General features: G+C 32.9%; 3 protein-coding genes across 7 annotated transcripts; 1 reads left to right on the forward strand and 2 right to left on the reverse strand.

Moving 5' to 3' along the window:
- Positions 1 to 468: 468 nt before the first annotated feature.
- Positions 469 to 3448, forward strand: LOC124831551 (protein PATRONUS 2-like). Of its 4 annotated transcripts, none has more exons than XM_047305573.2 (6): positions 472 to 546; positions 732 to 799; positions 1569 to 1694; positions 1858 to 2109; positions 2891 to 2919; positions 3096 to 3448. In XM_047305573.2, the coding sequence occupies exons 3-6, from the start codon at positions 1628 to 1630 to the stop codon at positions 3291 to 3293; spliced, it is 546 nt and encodes a 181-aa protein (XP_047161529.1). In that variant the 5' UTR covers positions 472 to 546; positions 732 to 799; positions 1569 to 1627; the 3' UTR covers positions 3294 to 3448. The 4 variants fall into 4 exon arrangements, with proteins under 4 accessions (XP_047161528.1, XP_047161529.1, XP_047161526.1 ...); XM_047305570.2 differs by having other exon boundaries at positions 1581 to 1694; XM_088095040.1 differs by having other exon boundaries at positions 1612 to 1694.
- Positions 3449 to 5042: 1594 nt separating this feature from the next.
- LOC124831552 (mitochondrial fission 1 protein A-like) lies at positions 5043 to 7072 on the reverse strand. 2 transcript variants are annotated; one of them, XM_047305575.2, is made up of 5 exons: positions 6833 to 7067; positions 6583 to 6721; positions 6105 to 6226; positions 5481 to 5544; positions 5043 to 5360 (listed from the first exon to the last, which is right to left on the reverse strand). In XM_047305575.2, the coding sequence occupies exons 1-5, from the start codon at positions 6932 to 6934 to the stop codon at positions 5275 to 5277; spliced, it is 513 nt and encodes a 170-aa protein (XP_047161531.1). In that variant the 5' UTR covers positions 6935 to 7067; the 3' UTR covers positions 5043 to 5274. The 2 variants fall into 2 exon arrangements, with proteins under 2 accessions (XP_047161531.1, XP_087951259.1); XM_088095133.1 differs by lacking the exon at positions 5043 to 5360 and having other exon boundaries at positions 5373 to 5544; positions 6833 to 7072.
- An 816-nt stretch (positions 7073 to 7888) lies between these two features.
- Positions 7889 to 13421, reverse strand: LOC124831553 (putative magnesium transporter NIPA6). The gene is made up of 9 exons (XM_088095128.1): positions 13153 to 13421; positions 12990 to 13046; positions 12548 to 12638; positions 12282 to 12442; positions 12076 to 12203; positions 11647 to 11784; positions 8893 to 8985; positions 8666 to 8786; positions 7889 to 8565 (listed from the first exon to the last, which is right to left on the reverse strand). The coding sequence occupies exons 1-9, from the start codon at positions 13280 to 13282 to the stop codon at positions 8435 to 8437; spliced, it is 1050 nt and encodes a 349-aa protein (XP_087951254.1). The 5' UTR covers positions 13283 to 13421; the 3' UTR covers positions 7889 to 8434.
- Between the last annotated feature and the right edge of the window lie 1464 nt (positions 13422 to 14885).

A 14885-nucleotide genomic window follows, 5' to 3' on the forward strand; every position in this document is an offset into this window, starting at 1 on the left:
ATATATATATATATATTATCTTTAATGTTTATATTTATAACATGATATTTCTATCATTTTTTTTAATCGATGTATAGTGATCAAATTTATTTATCTTATCCAAGTATAACTCCGTTCAATGCAGAAAATAGTATATACTGAAAAAACTTTGGTATTTACACGCTACGACGTAATGAAAATTATTAAATAAATCAAATTTAGAATAATATAAATATTTTAACAAAATTGAAGTAGAATGATCAGTCATGACTATAGAAATTTTCTCCTTTAAGTATGCATAAGAAATTTGACGTGTAATTATCCTTGAAATTATTGTTATTATTATTATAAATCATCATTATTATATTAACGTAATGTTTTGAACAACACATATAATTAAATAATCATAATTATGTGTTAATATAATTGGAAGATCAAATTTTTAACTGTCTTGATATATATATATATATATATGTATGTATGTTTACTGTAGCGCGCTCTAACTAGAATTTCAAAACCAATAGGTGACTGCCTTTCTTCTTCTTCTTCCTCTCCTCGTTCTCTCAGGTACTGTTCTGTTACATATTTTTATTTATTTTTCTTCATTTAACTTAATAATTAGTAAACCTAATTGCAAATATTAATCACTTTTCATTACTGTGTTTTTTCGCTTTCGTTTGCATCTTGCTTTTATTTTGTGGCTTTTGGTCTTGCTATCGATCTCACTAAATTGTTGCTTTTGCCTTTGATAGCTGGTTTCTCAAATTTATTCGCAATTGATACCGCAGCATCTCATTCACCTTTTTCCTGCGATTTTGGGGTAGGGCTATCGCTTCCGCTTTCCTTCTCTATAGTTTGAATTTAATATCTTTAATGTTTTTGAATGCGATTTCTTTAATGATTTTGAATTTGAATTTGTTTTCCTTGAGTTGGTGTACTTGATTCATACATGGAATTTCACAAACCTAGAAGCCTCATGGGGTTGACTATGGGAAAGAAAGTATTAGCAGTAGTATAGGTATTATGTTCCTTTGGAGTGATGTATTATTTATACTAAAATCTTTATTTTTTTCATCACATTAAACGAGTTAGTAAGAGTAATACGATATTTTTTAATAATTTTGTTTTATTTTAACTCAGAAAAGTCAGATTTCTGCCTCCTCCATTGGAATGTTTTTGTGGGAAATTTTACTAAAAGTCATTTTCGGGAAGTGTGGTTTATTCAACAGCTCTTTTTTCGACTTCTTGTTTTGTTCTCATTTCACCAAAGAACCCGTGCACTTATTTGAATTTGAAATTGATCAATCTGTAACCATTATGCAAATCTTCCTAGTTATGCAAATCTCTGTTAGTGCTACTAATATTTTATCCCTGGTTTCATTTGAAAAAGTTATTCAAATTTGATGTTGGTGACACCGATCTAACTAGTCAGTGCTTGCTTGATTTAAAAGACTTTCATACCCTATTCAATTAAAAGAGATTTTCACAACTCATTCCTTTTAGATTCTTATGCCTCATCCTTTACTCCTTATGTACGATATTGCATTGTTCACTCATGCGTTCATACGTCATAAACTTTATTTTTTAAGTTTGTGTTACAGTGTCCAGTAACAAAGGCTTTGCTTTCTAAAGGAGGTGAATCAGGATAATGGCTAAATTTGTTGCCCCTGGAAACTTGATGATCAAAGATGAAAACTTGGATATTCATTCCAAAAGTAAGCCTTTTATGTTATGTTGCTTGTAATAACAATTCCCAGCAACTAGAGTGGATTCTATTGATTACCGATGAAAAAGTTTTCAACGAATCAACTAGTTTAGAATTTGTCTTTGCATTCTGTAACATTATGGGTTTTGTTTATCCTTTGTTTGCTTGGGTAGAGATTGTCAAGTCGAAGAATTCCAAGACAGGTGGAAAGAAAGGTGGTTCAGGGATTGCAAGTCGAAAAGCTTTAAATGATATAACAAACAAAGCATCATTGCACCCTGAAACCTCAATTAAGAAAAAGAATTTACCCAAGGAAGATATTAATGTAAAGGAGGAAATGTTTTTGCATGATCACAAGAAGTGCATTGAGGCCCAAAAAGCTGCAATGAGAAATTTCGATCTGGAGACAGTTCTTCCAAAAGATGGTAATCCTTCATACCTTGATTTTACTTCAGCATTCAATGGGTGAATGTATGGTGTGCTTAGCAATTCAGAATTTATTATTTTTTATTTTCAGTTACCTTCTAATTTTGATATCAACTAAATCAATGTCTTAGGTTTTAGCTTTAAAGTAACAAGTAAACTGTTGTTTTGAGTTTTAGGATGAGATTGTATGTGCGGTAATATTGGCATGAATACGTTCTTAAGTGAAGTAAATATTTTCTAGCTCTCTTGTATTAGAGAATACCAGAGTAGTTGAATGGCCACCATAGAAGCCCTTCGGCACTACATAGTGGAACTTCTCAGATCTGCCGTTCCTTCGGCTATTGTGACCACTGTCGTTATTGTAGTTGCAGCATGTGTTTTGCATCCTCTTCTCATCTCTGACGAGCCTCCACCATTTGAACTTTCGAGTTCATAATTTGCATAAGAACGTAATTTTTTATACGTATATTTAAACCATTAGTGATTTCCACTGTATGTCAACCGTCCACTGTATGATAGCAAATTATGGGCTTTTTGCCATTTTCTGCAACTTCCAATCCATAACACTATGGGAGAATACAATGAAGATAAGTTTGGCACGAGGAACTTTTGACAAAAAATATTTCTTGTCAATTGAGTTCCCTTAATATACCCGAATACATTCCTACTCAAACTTTTGGTGAATTAAATTTGGATGCCACTCCCTGTCTATCATGTTGATGGTTATTATTATCAAGAGATTATATTGATAAAATTCCTAACCGACTTTTATGTCTGCAGATTCCATGTTTATTCTAGAGCAGATAAAGGTATTATTGCCATCTTTCATAAGCTGAAAGGATACTTTGAGAACTACTTCACTGTCACACACACACAACAGTCAGTAATCTATCACTAGAAGTTTATATAAATTTACGCATTTGTTTGATTACACTTTACTGTTATCTTTCCCTTGTCTAACATTTTCGTGATCTTCTCTGTTTAGGTTCCTGAATCCCCTCGATGCTACCCAGAACCAGTAGAATTGCCAATGTCAGATTTTTCTGATTGGTTGGACTATTCGATTCAGTGGAGCTCTCCTCCATCGTCTCCATCACCGTGGGACTCTCCACCATCTCCCCTTGCGTGGCAAAATAAAGCATTTGAATTTGTTCTGAAGGAAGAAATCGATGCCAAAATGTAACCTAATTTTTCTTCATCTAATAGAACAAATGGAACTCCACCGTTTAAACCTCATGTTTTTTTTAATTCTCTTCTCAACCTTGGAGAAAAGTCAGTTTAAGAAGTTTTGTTCCACAAGTGACAAAAAAACAAGGGTCAAACCAATTCTTAGTTCTACCATCTCCAAAGCCAATATTAGTTACCTGATTTTGGTGCTGAATAGAAAACATAGAATACCATAGCCTATCAAAATTAAATAAGAAACATATACTAAAGCTTATTTTTATTTATTATTTGACTTAAGAATCAAACTCTTTATATTTAAACACAACCAAATATGAAATAGTTGTTTCCTGTGGTTTGTCTGTACTCTTCAGTGAGGAGGAAGTTGCAGGGAATTTTCCTTCATTTAATTACCCTTGTCGGGGTAGGAAGTTGCCTGTAAGTTTCCTTCATTCTTTCCTTTGTTTCTGCCAAACTACTACTTTCTACTTTTATGAAAGACCCATAGTTTATTTTGTTTTTGAGTTAAATTTTGTTCTCCAAACTATGAACGACCCATAGTTTAACCAACCTACAATAACATATCAATAATACATTTGTTACCTTTTTAATCATGTTCGATGAAATCGACTAGATTATTTTGTTTTTGAAAAATGAAAGCTAATTAAAAAATAATGGGATGATGTTGAAAATATCTTAAATAGTAGACTGAGACAGACTGTTAAACCAAAGAAAAAAAAATTATTTTGTTGTACTTAAATAAGAACTGAAGGAACAACTGATAGTATTTTATAAAAGGAAAGCTAAAACATGATAAATTAAGAAGATGAAAATATTTGTTCTATCTAATTTTAGCTTTTGCATTTCAAAATACTTGCCTATTCAAAGTAACATTCGAATCTTTTAATAGATACATGATACATTTATTGTTAATTGTTTAAAAAACAATTTCTAAGAAAATATTGTAGAATTATTTTAAAAAATTAAGAAAATTAAAATGTTTTTAATCTTGAAATATAGTTATATTTACTTTTAACCTCTTAAGTATATGCGCGTTTTGGTTCTTATCACTTTCATATTTTGATTTCCATTATTTTATTCTAGTCCTTATAAAATGTCCTTTTTGTTTTTGTTCTAAAAATTTGTAAAACATTTGCTTTTGGACCTGTCAACTTTATATTTTTTGAAAACTAATTTAAATAAACAGAAACAGAGATTAAAAACAAAAATATCGGACATTTTATAGACTAAAAAAACAAATCACAACCATAAAATTAAATTTTACAAAAGATCAAAAGTTAAGCAGAATTTTTCACAGACAAAAATAAAATACAACAATGCTTTAAAAGACAAAAGACACTTAAAAAAGAGTGAAAAAACGGTCAAATACGCCTTATTTATCCTGCAGTAGCAATTTGAATTCTGCACTTATAACTATATTTATGATCATTTTTTTGCAAAGTATTCACTAATGTTGACTTAGATAACTAAATTTAAATTGAATTGTTGGACTGTATTTCTCCCAAAATTGATACAATCTTCTGGTTGCTTTAGAAGTAAAAATAGTTTGAGTCTCTCTCTTAGCTGTAATCCAAAAAAATACACCAAATCCCTCACAAGACTTGCTTTCATTCTGGTCATTCTTTATCTTGTTGAATGAGTGAAGCCTTTAACAATGGTAATTCTGGATACATTTTCTAATGCGTGATTCAAAGTAATTAAAATGCAGGACTGCATTATAAGGGAGAGGGCGTGAACAGATACGAAATCATAAAAAAAAAAACTGGAGCAAATTATAACTATGACAATATTTTTTCAATGCCAAAACATGCATTAGATCTCTCAATCTCATCTAGCACTTAGATATCATATCCACCGCTTTGTACACATTATTGTTCACACATTCTTTTTCATAAAAGCAGTAAGATGCAGCAAATTCCCAGTATGATATATGTTTGCCTCTTACATATCAGATTATGTGTTTGAGAGAAAGTATTCTGTCACTTTTTTCTAGATACAGCTGCTGCAATCCCACCTGCTAGAAGTCCTACAGCAGTAGCAGCAATGCCTAAGCCAATTACACCATCTGCATGAAAAAAAAAGTGTCATTGTTTTATCAGAGAGTCAAGACCAAACTGATTTCCTCTTGCATAGAGAGGAAAATGCAGCACAAAAATTAAGTAGATCATGAACAATTGATGGTGACCTTTTGTGATCTTATCCTCGATTGCCTTCTTGAGTGTCACTGCCTGCCTCCAGTCGGGTGCAATCTAAGGAAAAAAACAAAACATTACCACGATGTCACATTAAACTATACATGCAAAAATGCTGCATCATCGGTCATATATAAAAATTTGAGGATGCGTTTTGTCCTTGCTTGGAATTTGTTGTTGGATTTGGAGAGGGATATCATAAAACTCCCAAAACTCAAAAAGTATAAGTGGTAAAACAACATTAGAAAACATGGTTAGATATTATGCTACGGACACAAGTCAAGAACAACCTCCTTCAGTGTAAAACAACACACAACCTCTCTCTCACACTGATTAAGGGAAATCAATAGCAGAAAACACAGGTCAGTGATGTTTGTTCTTCACACAAAAAAAAGGGTTAAATCATTATGCTGTATAGTTAGGATTTGACTCCTCTAATATTTGCAAAGATAAAGTAAGCAATATCAGTCGATATGTGAAACTCATGCATAAGAAATTACAGAGGAGACTAAAATGTCAAGATTGAGATTCCTTACTTTATCCATACTTGTTTAGAGAAGCCAAATACGAAATAACACACAGACAAACATAAATAAGACGGATGGACAGACACATACCGTGAGGCACCTGTCGACAAGATCCCTACTCCTTGAATAGTCACCATTTCTAAAGTATCCAACAGCCAGAAGATAAAGCTTCTCCCTTTGCTGCAGTGGGTCCTTTGTAGAAGGCAAAGATGCTGCCATTTTCATGTAAACACATACATGCATGCATACATACATATTATTTTACCATCAATCAACATAGAACATACATATCTATAATGCACAGATATACATACCTGCATCACATATAATACGTGATCTGATATGCCATATGTTTATTTAAAATAATAGAACACGATATTTAGGCATATTGAACATTGTACAAAAATTCTTAAAATCAGAATAAATATATGTTTACTATAATGTGAATCCAAATTAAAATCAGTATTACCAGTTTATATATTAGAGTAAAATATCCTAAGGATCCGGATACCGGATACATACAGATAATATAATTGCATAGCATTATAAAAGAGTAAAAGAGAGAGACCTTCAAGCATGGCTATCCCACGGTGCACATCTTGAGGATGTTTGGAGTGCACAAGAGCCCATGATAAACGCAATAGACAATCTTGCATATGCTCATCAGAAGATAGTTTCTCTGCCTCCAGTACCTCCTTTTCACACCCCTGCAAGTGCAATCTCAAACACTTAACACACAGAAACATATAATGAAATTGATCAAATTGAACAACTTTGAGATTGGGAATGAAAACCCTAAGAGAGAAGAAGATACATACAGCGACGATGTCAGAATCGCAATAGGGAAGATGGTCTTTGCCCGAGAAGAACTGACCCACCGAATCCATGATCATCCCTAGCTTCGCTTCAATCTTTGCCATCGAATGCAACACTGACCGAGTTCAAACCGAATTCAACTCACTCTATTTGACTTCAAAAACTCGCTCCTTCTTCAGATAAACTCAGACCATTTGGATTTCACGCTAACACCGCCTTCTCATATTAGTATGTTATTCCCATAAATATATTATTATTTATTATTATAATATTAATAATAACAGTTATTATTTATTTTCTATTTAATTGAAGCAATTGGTGTACAATAATGTATATTTATTGTCCCGTTTTGAAAACTTAAGAATTAAGTCTAGATAACGTCATACACGTGTCTTGTGGGGCCACTAAATAATCCACTTGCTAAAATTTCACACCTCTTCTTTAGGGATGGGAAACTGACCAATGGGGTTCATGGTATCAGATATTTTAATAATTTAAACCAAGATGGAGACAAGAATATGATGGATATTAGAACATGAGATATATATACATATTCATTTTCATTCCTAATTAAAAAAATTAGTATTACACATATCCAATCAATCCGAACTCCTCAAAAACAAAAACAAATTCTAACAATATTTACAAAAAACAAATTGCTTTGTCATCCTTGACTAAATGGCTTATGAATCCAATAAACGATCTAGAATTTTTCTTTTAAAAATGCACATTAAGGTTTTCCTTTTACATACTAAAAGATGATGTTTATTATTATAGTTATTTATTTTACACGCAAAAACACGTTTTAAACATCGTTCTCAAGACAAGGACTAAAGAGTCCGCATGGGAAATTGCAAGGTGCCTTGGTAACGATACAACCAACTTTTTGAGGTGAGCTTCTCTTCTTGGCTTCTTCGAAAGAAGTTTAACCTTAAGAAAAATGTTGGGAACATATTTTCCTGAAAACCCTTTTTTTGACTGAAAATTTGGATTAATAAGTTCTGGTTATGAAGAATGTGTTATTAACACTTCACTTATGCAAGTACAAGGTTGAGAGCTTACACAAACATGTTGGTATTTGTCCATTTAAGAATGATAACATATTTATTTCTTGTTCATAACAAACTACAATTCTGAAGGAACATGCTTAGCTCCCTGTACATTTTCATTACTTACAAACCACAAATAATCCTGAGTGCTAAGCCAAATTGTCATACAAAATAAATAAATAAAATTAAAAAAAAAAAACAAAACAAAAATCTCCATCTTATGGTTTTCACAAAAACTAATTATCTCTATCCCCATTCACTTTCTTGGTTCGTGTAAAGAGAGCCTCACACAAACTACTGATATGAATCTAATGACTACTTGTAGCAGATTAGTAACTTGGAAAAAGTGAACAAAACCAAACCATTCATGACACAAGATGTACATTATGTACCCTGCAAGGCTTCACAAAACTAAAATCTATGAGGATAAAAGAGTGGTTTCACAAATCCCCCATCATTCTATGCTTTCATTGGTACCTGATGTACTTCTCATTCAGATTCTTCAGGGAATGTACCCTTCACTCTACAGCTAAATGAATTAAGATCTTTAACCATCTAATAGGATTCTTGCCTTCTTGAGCAGAAATTACTGTCAGGAGATCCACTTTCCTCATCTTGCTTAACTAAAAAGTCCGCATTTCCACTATAAAGCCGGGTAGAGAGTGTAGGCGAGGAAGGGCCAGTACCTGCAACTGTTTCAACACAAATGCAAATATGAAATATCATCATTCATCTGGTTAGTCAGTGGCAGCAGATTTCAGCTGTACGATCAAATTTACCACACACCTCTAAAAGAAGGGCATCTCTCAAAGTCCTTGGTTGCATGTAACATTACTGTTCCAGAGAGCACAACGATGAAACCACAGATTTCTGATACTATAGTTCCACCACTTTGGCCATCCCAGTCCTGTAAGCATTGTTTTTAAATGTAAATAGTTTCTTGTACAATTCATAGACAACAGAAACATCTTATACTGCATTCACCATTAAAAGCCAAAGCTAGTTGATTATACCTTAAACATTATTACACTGGCTAGTATTGTAAGTGTTGTGAACATGACATAGTATATAGGAGATACAATTGCTGTGTTGAAGGTGTCAAGAGCCTGGAACATTACCATCATGTCAGTGATGCATGTATTCATATTTTCAAATCTGAATTATCTGTAATTGCTTTCTTTTTCAATTGAATTTAAGTTGAACATCATTTTGATATAAATTTAACGAAGAAATAAGAATAGAAAACGTAAAATATATAATTGATCACTACGTCACTGGAAGGAGCTATCAATACCAGCAATTTAGTAATGGGGATGCCAGCATTTTCAAATTAAATATTTCTTTCATTTCTAACTTCTAAAAGGTCATATCACTACATCAAGAAACAGCTCATTCAAACTGATTAAGAAGCTAACAGAAGTAAAGATACAGAAACATAGCCACCTTAGTCAGCCTAATATTCTCCTGTATCCAATCTCTTTTGTATATGAAATCATAGAGAACATAACAGTAAACCTCAGAACTCAGAAGAGATCACATAATAAAATAGAAGTAAAATCACGTTGCACGCTGTATGGAGGAATGATAGAGGACTGTTTCCGATAAGATTAACAGTAAGCAATGATAGAGTACCAAAGACAAAACCTTTAATTGTTGCATGGTGCAAAGCCATTTACTTCTGTTTTTCTTGATTTCACTTTTGTTTTATTGACTAATCTTAGTTCTGAGGTTTGTTCGATGCTCTGGTTCCATAGGAATTTGCATGTTGTAATATTGTATATTGGATCGAGGATTGAAAATGAAACTAGTAAAATAATAGCAGGAATTATTGATATCAAACCTTATCAGAAAGAGTCCTCCAATGGAATGTGATTCCCCTCTTACTGATACGATACGATTAACTCAAGAAATCATGAAAAGATGCATGAAAAGAATTCCAGATCTTTTAACGGAATTTCAGTTCCTTAGATTTTTCATTCTGATTTATATTCATCTGTCTTCAGTTTAATAAGTTGTAGCATACCAATTCAAAGGGGTCAGGAAACAAAGACCATCTTATCCCATTAGCTAGGCTCATTTACATGAATCAATCAACGTCTATAGGCTCTATTAAAAACTAAGTTTTCAGTACAATCTTATAGAAGAATAATTTTCTTATTAGTTTTTAAAACACTTCTCTAGGTATTTTTATGACCTTAGACCACCTCATGATACCATTTTCACTTTGGATCTTCTATTAGTCTTACGACACGATAGCAAACCAACACAGGCAAGTTTCCGTCACATTATCCCTAATACTTATTGCTACAACATTATCCTTAATCGCAAGACACCAAAAAAAACTATACTAATACATGTGAAACCATAGACATGAATTGATTTACGATGCTTTATTTTGCTCACTTTTGATTCATTTAGCCAACTTGTAGTTCTCACTCCAACAATCCAACTTTCTTTCGAGAACACTGGGTATAAATTAATATTGATACTCCACTACTCCTATATCAAATATATAAACCTAACCCAAGAAAATGAAAAAAAAATTTAGGGTAATAGCTGGAGACTACCTCCTTACAAGATGGACAATAGAAACCAAGCAAATAGAAGAAATTAGAGAACCCCTTTCCCGAGGAAGAACCAACTTCCTCACCAAGGCTACCCAATATTGATACTGATTTCGTCATTCCCGGATTCAATTACAGCACCCTTCATATAATCCTTCTCACTCTCCTCACTCTATCCTCTTGCCACTTGACATTTTGTTATTCTTTCTCTCTCTTCTTCCACCACATCCCCATGTTTCACTCCTCCCCTCTTCTGCCTCCTGTACAACATGTATATTTCTTCTTCCATAATCTCTCAGACCCTTGTTCATGAGCCTAATTTCACACCCTTGTCACTACCATACCCCCATATAGAGTTTGTAAGGCGTTCTCCTTCATATATACAAACAAAAGACAACTTTGCTGCAATTTTCATTTTTGAAACTTAGGCCCAATGATATCCTCCTCCATAGTAATGTTTCCCCATGCTTTCTGTTGATAGGATTAGTTACACAACAGGTCAGGAAGGATGGTACCTCGTACCTGGTACCATGTTAAGAAGAAGGAATCCCAGAAGGAATATAATGAATTCCTTGTATTATGTATACACACAAATATTCTTATTTATAATAAAAAAAGGTGCAACAATAATGGAAAAATATTGGGTAAGATATTTCCCTATCAAATCATATCATATATCCTTATTTATTGTAATTAAATCATATATGTAACATAATCGAATCATAGAGTATACATATCATATGAGACAAGCTTGTTACAAATATCATTAGTGTGAAATCCTTTGAGAGATGTAATAAACATGTTAGTCAGTAGTTTGTGGAAGCTAACTATGTAAATAATGACAAAAGCTAGTAAATATTTTGTGAAAATGACTTTGTCTTTGTCAAAGTAATAATCAATCTGTAATATGTTTCGTCTTTTCAAATAATATATTTAACACTTATTAAATCTTTCTTTTAACCACCCTTTCGAAAAAAGAGCAGTTCAAGTGGAATACATATGGATCAATATATCATAGATACAACACAAAAAATAGAGAAGAGATAATTTTTCCTTATATATTAACATATTATAACGAGAAGGTATTATATTCCAGCTTAAGAATTTATCAAAGGTTTGAACTACCACCAAGAGGTCATTGATAAAAATATGTGTACGACAGACAACGCCAGCATGACAATTTTGAGACATTAAGTAACAAACCTTATTAAGATAATTCATTTGCATGATGACACATATAGCCACAACTAACATAAAAAACCATGTTTCTGGGTAGATCAACTGATTTTTCCCTTCAAAAGTTAACTTCAAAGAAGTCCCGAGGGCCTTAACACTCATCACCTGTAAAATTATAGCAATCCAACGTAGATCAGCCTCAGTATTATTGTAGTGAAAAGCAAACATTTTTCAGTAAGTATTATTATAGAAATAATTATGCAAGTAAAAAATATATAAAAACCGTATGGAAGCTGAAAGTCTATTTATGAAATTTATTACTAGAACACAGTAGTGAATAGTAAAGACCAGATTACTTTGAACATGAAATCATGTTCCTCGGATTGTATACTATGAAGTGTAGATCAATCATCAAACATAAGATTTAACAGGAGAGAAAACATTTAATTTACTTACAGAGAGGGAACCCATCAATGAACAAATGCCAGTATAAACTAGCACATTTGTATGCCCACATTTTGGTGCAAAATGGAAGACCAGAATGAATACCAATACTATTACTGAGCCCCCATATGCCAGAAAAGCTGCAAGCACGGAGAAGACCTTCGTAATGAAGGAGCTACTATGAATAACATTATTAAGAAAAGAAAGTGCATTCTAACCAGGTTGAGTAGCCATATCCCATATTTCCTGAACTGACTTAATGGGTTGTTCCTTAGGAGCATGAATAACAATAATGATACTACCAGCAATGCACATTACACAGCCCAATATCCCAAGATGGTGTAGCTTCTCTTTCAGAATAATGTCAGCCAACACAGCACTGGAGAATACCGTGCAAAGATCATTGAAAAAGCAACCATGTTGCCAATGTTAGAAGTTAATATAGCCTTAACTCCCACTTGAGAAAGAAAACAAAGGGGAATACCTCACTATAATACTTAATGCGCCAAGAGGGGTAACTAGAACCGCTGGGGCAAACGCATATGCAACAAAATTTGCAACCTCTCCTGCAATCACTGTACATTAAACCATACAGAAACAGGTTCTGCAAGAAATCAGATGAAGAAAAAATGACCATGACAAACAAATATTTGCATCTAGCTAATAATAAAGCATGTAAAACATGAAATCCGGGTTCCACTACACAATGTAAAACGAGTCAGTTGATCCTAACTTACCAGATTCAAAAAAATTATTAAAAATAAAATCCAATTAACTCCAGACAATTAATTGATAAAATCAAAACCAATTATTAATACAAGACAAAAGGTAAAAGAAAATCTAGAATCTAGCAGCCCCCGTCCTGCCATGTTAAAAAACAAAGTTTTAAGCATAAAAACAAAATTAAAACAACACTGAAAGCTTACTTGTGATCATTCCCACCCACCAGAGTGGCTCCAAGAGATAATAATACCCACCAAAACCTGCAAAAAGGCAAAGAAAACAAAATCATGTATAACCAAATACAAGCTTCCAAATAGAAATTCTAATTGTTAAAGGAAAAATAAGAAAAATAAGAAATTCCCTGACCAGCCCTGACACCAGAAGCTGCTGCAGCTCTTCTGAGACCTTGCTTCTTAATGATGAAACTTGCCCCAATGAACCCACTTGACACCAAAGCCAGTATGAGACCTTTCAGATTCTCCTTGGACAGACCCATCACGAAAAATCGTGGTTCTCTTCAGATTTTGAATCTCTTCTTCGTCTTCGTCTTCTCCTTCTCTTCATGGATGAGACACGAGACAAACACGGTTCCTCAGATCATCATCATTACCTGTTTCATGATTGTGGCATGGAAAGCAGGAAAAGATAGAGTGCGAACAACCACAAACTTATTATCCTACACCTCCGTGAGGGCCCCACTTGTTATTTTTAACCCTTATGCATTTATTGCCGACAATAACGCTTACAATTTCTGACTATCAATTCTCTTTCCGACAATTCAACTCATTCATTTAACCATATAAACTAATTCCAAAATGTTAAGTATATATTTTACTATACTTTTTCACAAATACATGTCACATTGTTTAATACTTGTAATCTTTCCTATTTAACAAAAATAATAATTAATGCAGTAAAACATTTTTAATCTAATTTAAAGTGCTCATTTTTAATGTTTTATCGTATTCCATCGAACAATGATTGACATTTGTCTTTTACTTTCCTCACGATTTTTCATTTCTTGTGTGAGAAATTGTTTTCGTAATAATATTTTGTATAGGCTTAAGTATTTTCAATCAAATAAAAGTTTTATTTCAATGGAAAAAACAAGTGGGCCCCTTACAACCTGGTATACATCATCAAAATAAAACTATGTTTTAAAAAATTACACAAGTGGTGCCATTTATTTATAGGAAAAAGAGTTTAAAATATAAAAAAGAGAGGGCGTTGAATTTTTTTTGCGGGTTGTTGAGTTGAACGAGTGCAATAGTGGTGCACATGAAGCTACCGTGAGGAGTGGTGCATGGAATGGAAAGAAGGGTACACGTGTTGAGTTGTGAGATGGGCAAGAGAGAAGGTTGAAGAGGCACATGTGAGTATATGAATGTATCCAAATGGAAGGTGGGGTCAACGTTTTGAATAGTGGGGACACGTGTTTGGTTTTGGGTGGTGGGCGAGGCTTTGTTCGATGTAGATATCACATACCTTGCGCCTAACGTCGCGTAGCACAATGTCGGCAACCAACTAAGGAAGTGAAATCCAATCATTTTAATTTTAATACGACAATTTTTTTAATTAAGGGGAAATTAAATTAGGGAAAGTCAGTATCCAGTGCTTTTCTAGTTTATCATTTCCGATTTAAATTTGAAAACAATATTTGTTTAAATAAACTGGAGTTGAAATAGTTTGAAATTAATTTCAGACCATTTTAAATCAATTTGAAAATAAATGGATTTTAAGTTTTAGAAGTTATTTTAATCTTGTTATTTTTCCTCAAGACTTCACTTTCCCGTGTGATCTTCTCCCCTTTTCTTTTTCTTTTTTCTTTCTTATATAGTTTTTAGAATTACCTAACCCGAACTAATGCAATTAAAATCAAATCATTTTCAGGTTAGGTTCAATTCAACCTGATTTAACTGTAATTCATTGAATCTTAAAATTAAACCAGATTAAACTAAACTCAGTTCGAGTTACTGATACCCAGATAAAGCCTTCAATTGTATTTTCCAACAAAAGAGCGGAAAATGGAAAAATATATTAAACAAGGCAAAATAGCATTCATGTAGAAGCATGATTGGGAAAAATTTAACAAATAGTAA

Source organism: Vigna umbellata, chromosome 1, assembly GCF_029865625.1.
Source record: "Vigna umbellata cultivar VRB3 chromosome 1, Vumbellata_1.0, whole genome shotgun sequence".
Lineage (NCBI taxonomy): Eukaryota > Viridiplantae > Streptophyta > Magnoliopsida > Fabales > Fabaceae > Vigna > Vigna umbellata.

Coding starts and splice junctions, on each gene's coding strand:
- LOC124831551 (XM_047305572.2), top strand. CDS start 1,628: ATGGCTAAATTTGTTGCCCCTGGAAACTTGATGATCAAAGATGAAAAC. Junction 1,695..1,857: donor CTTGGATATTCATTCCAAAA/GTAAGCCTTTTA, acceptor TTGCTTGGGTAG/AGATTGTCAAGTCGAAGAAT. Junction 2,110..2,890: donor GACAGTTCTTCCAAAAGATG/GTAATCCTTCAT, acceptor TTATGTCTGCAG/ATTCCATGTTTATTCTAGAG.
- LOC124831552 (XM_088095133.1), bottom strand. CDS start 6,934: ATGGCAAAGATTGAAGCGAAGCTAGGGATGATCATGGATTCGGTGGGT. Junction 6,227..6,582: donor TGGGATAGCCATGCTTGAAG/GTCTCTCTCTTT, acceptor TGAAAATGGCAG/CATCTTTGCCTTCTACAAAG. Junction 5,545..6,104: donor TTGTCGACAGGTGCCTCACG/GTATGTGTCTGT, acceptor TTTTTTCCTTAG/ATTGCACCCGACTGGAGGCA.
- LOC124831553 (XM_088095128.1), bottom strand. CDS start 13,282: ATGGGTCTGTCCAAGGAGAATCTGAAAGGTCTCATACTGGCTTTGGTG. Junction 12,443..12,547: donor GCATTAAGTATTATAGTGAG/GTATTCCCCTTT, acceptor GGTATTCTCCAG/TGCTGTGTTGGCTGACATTA. Junction 12,204..12,281: donor GGATATGGCTACTCAACCTG/GTTAGAATGCAC, acceptor CCGTGCTTGCAG/CTTTTCTGGCATATGGGGGC.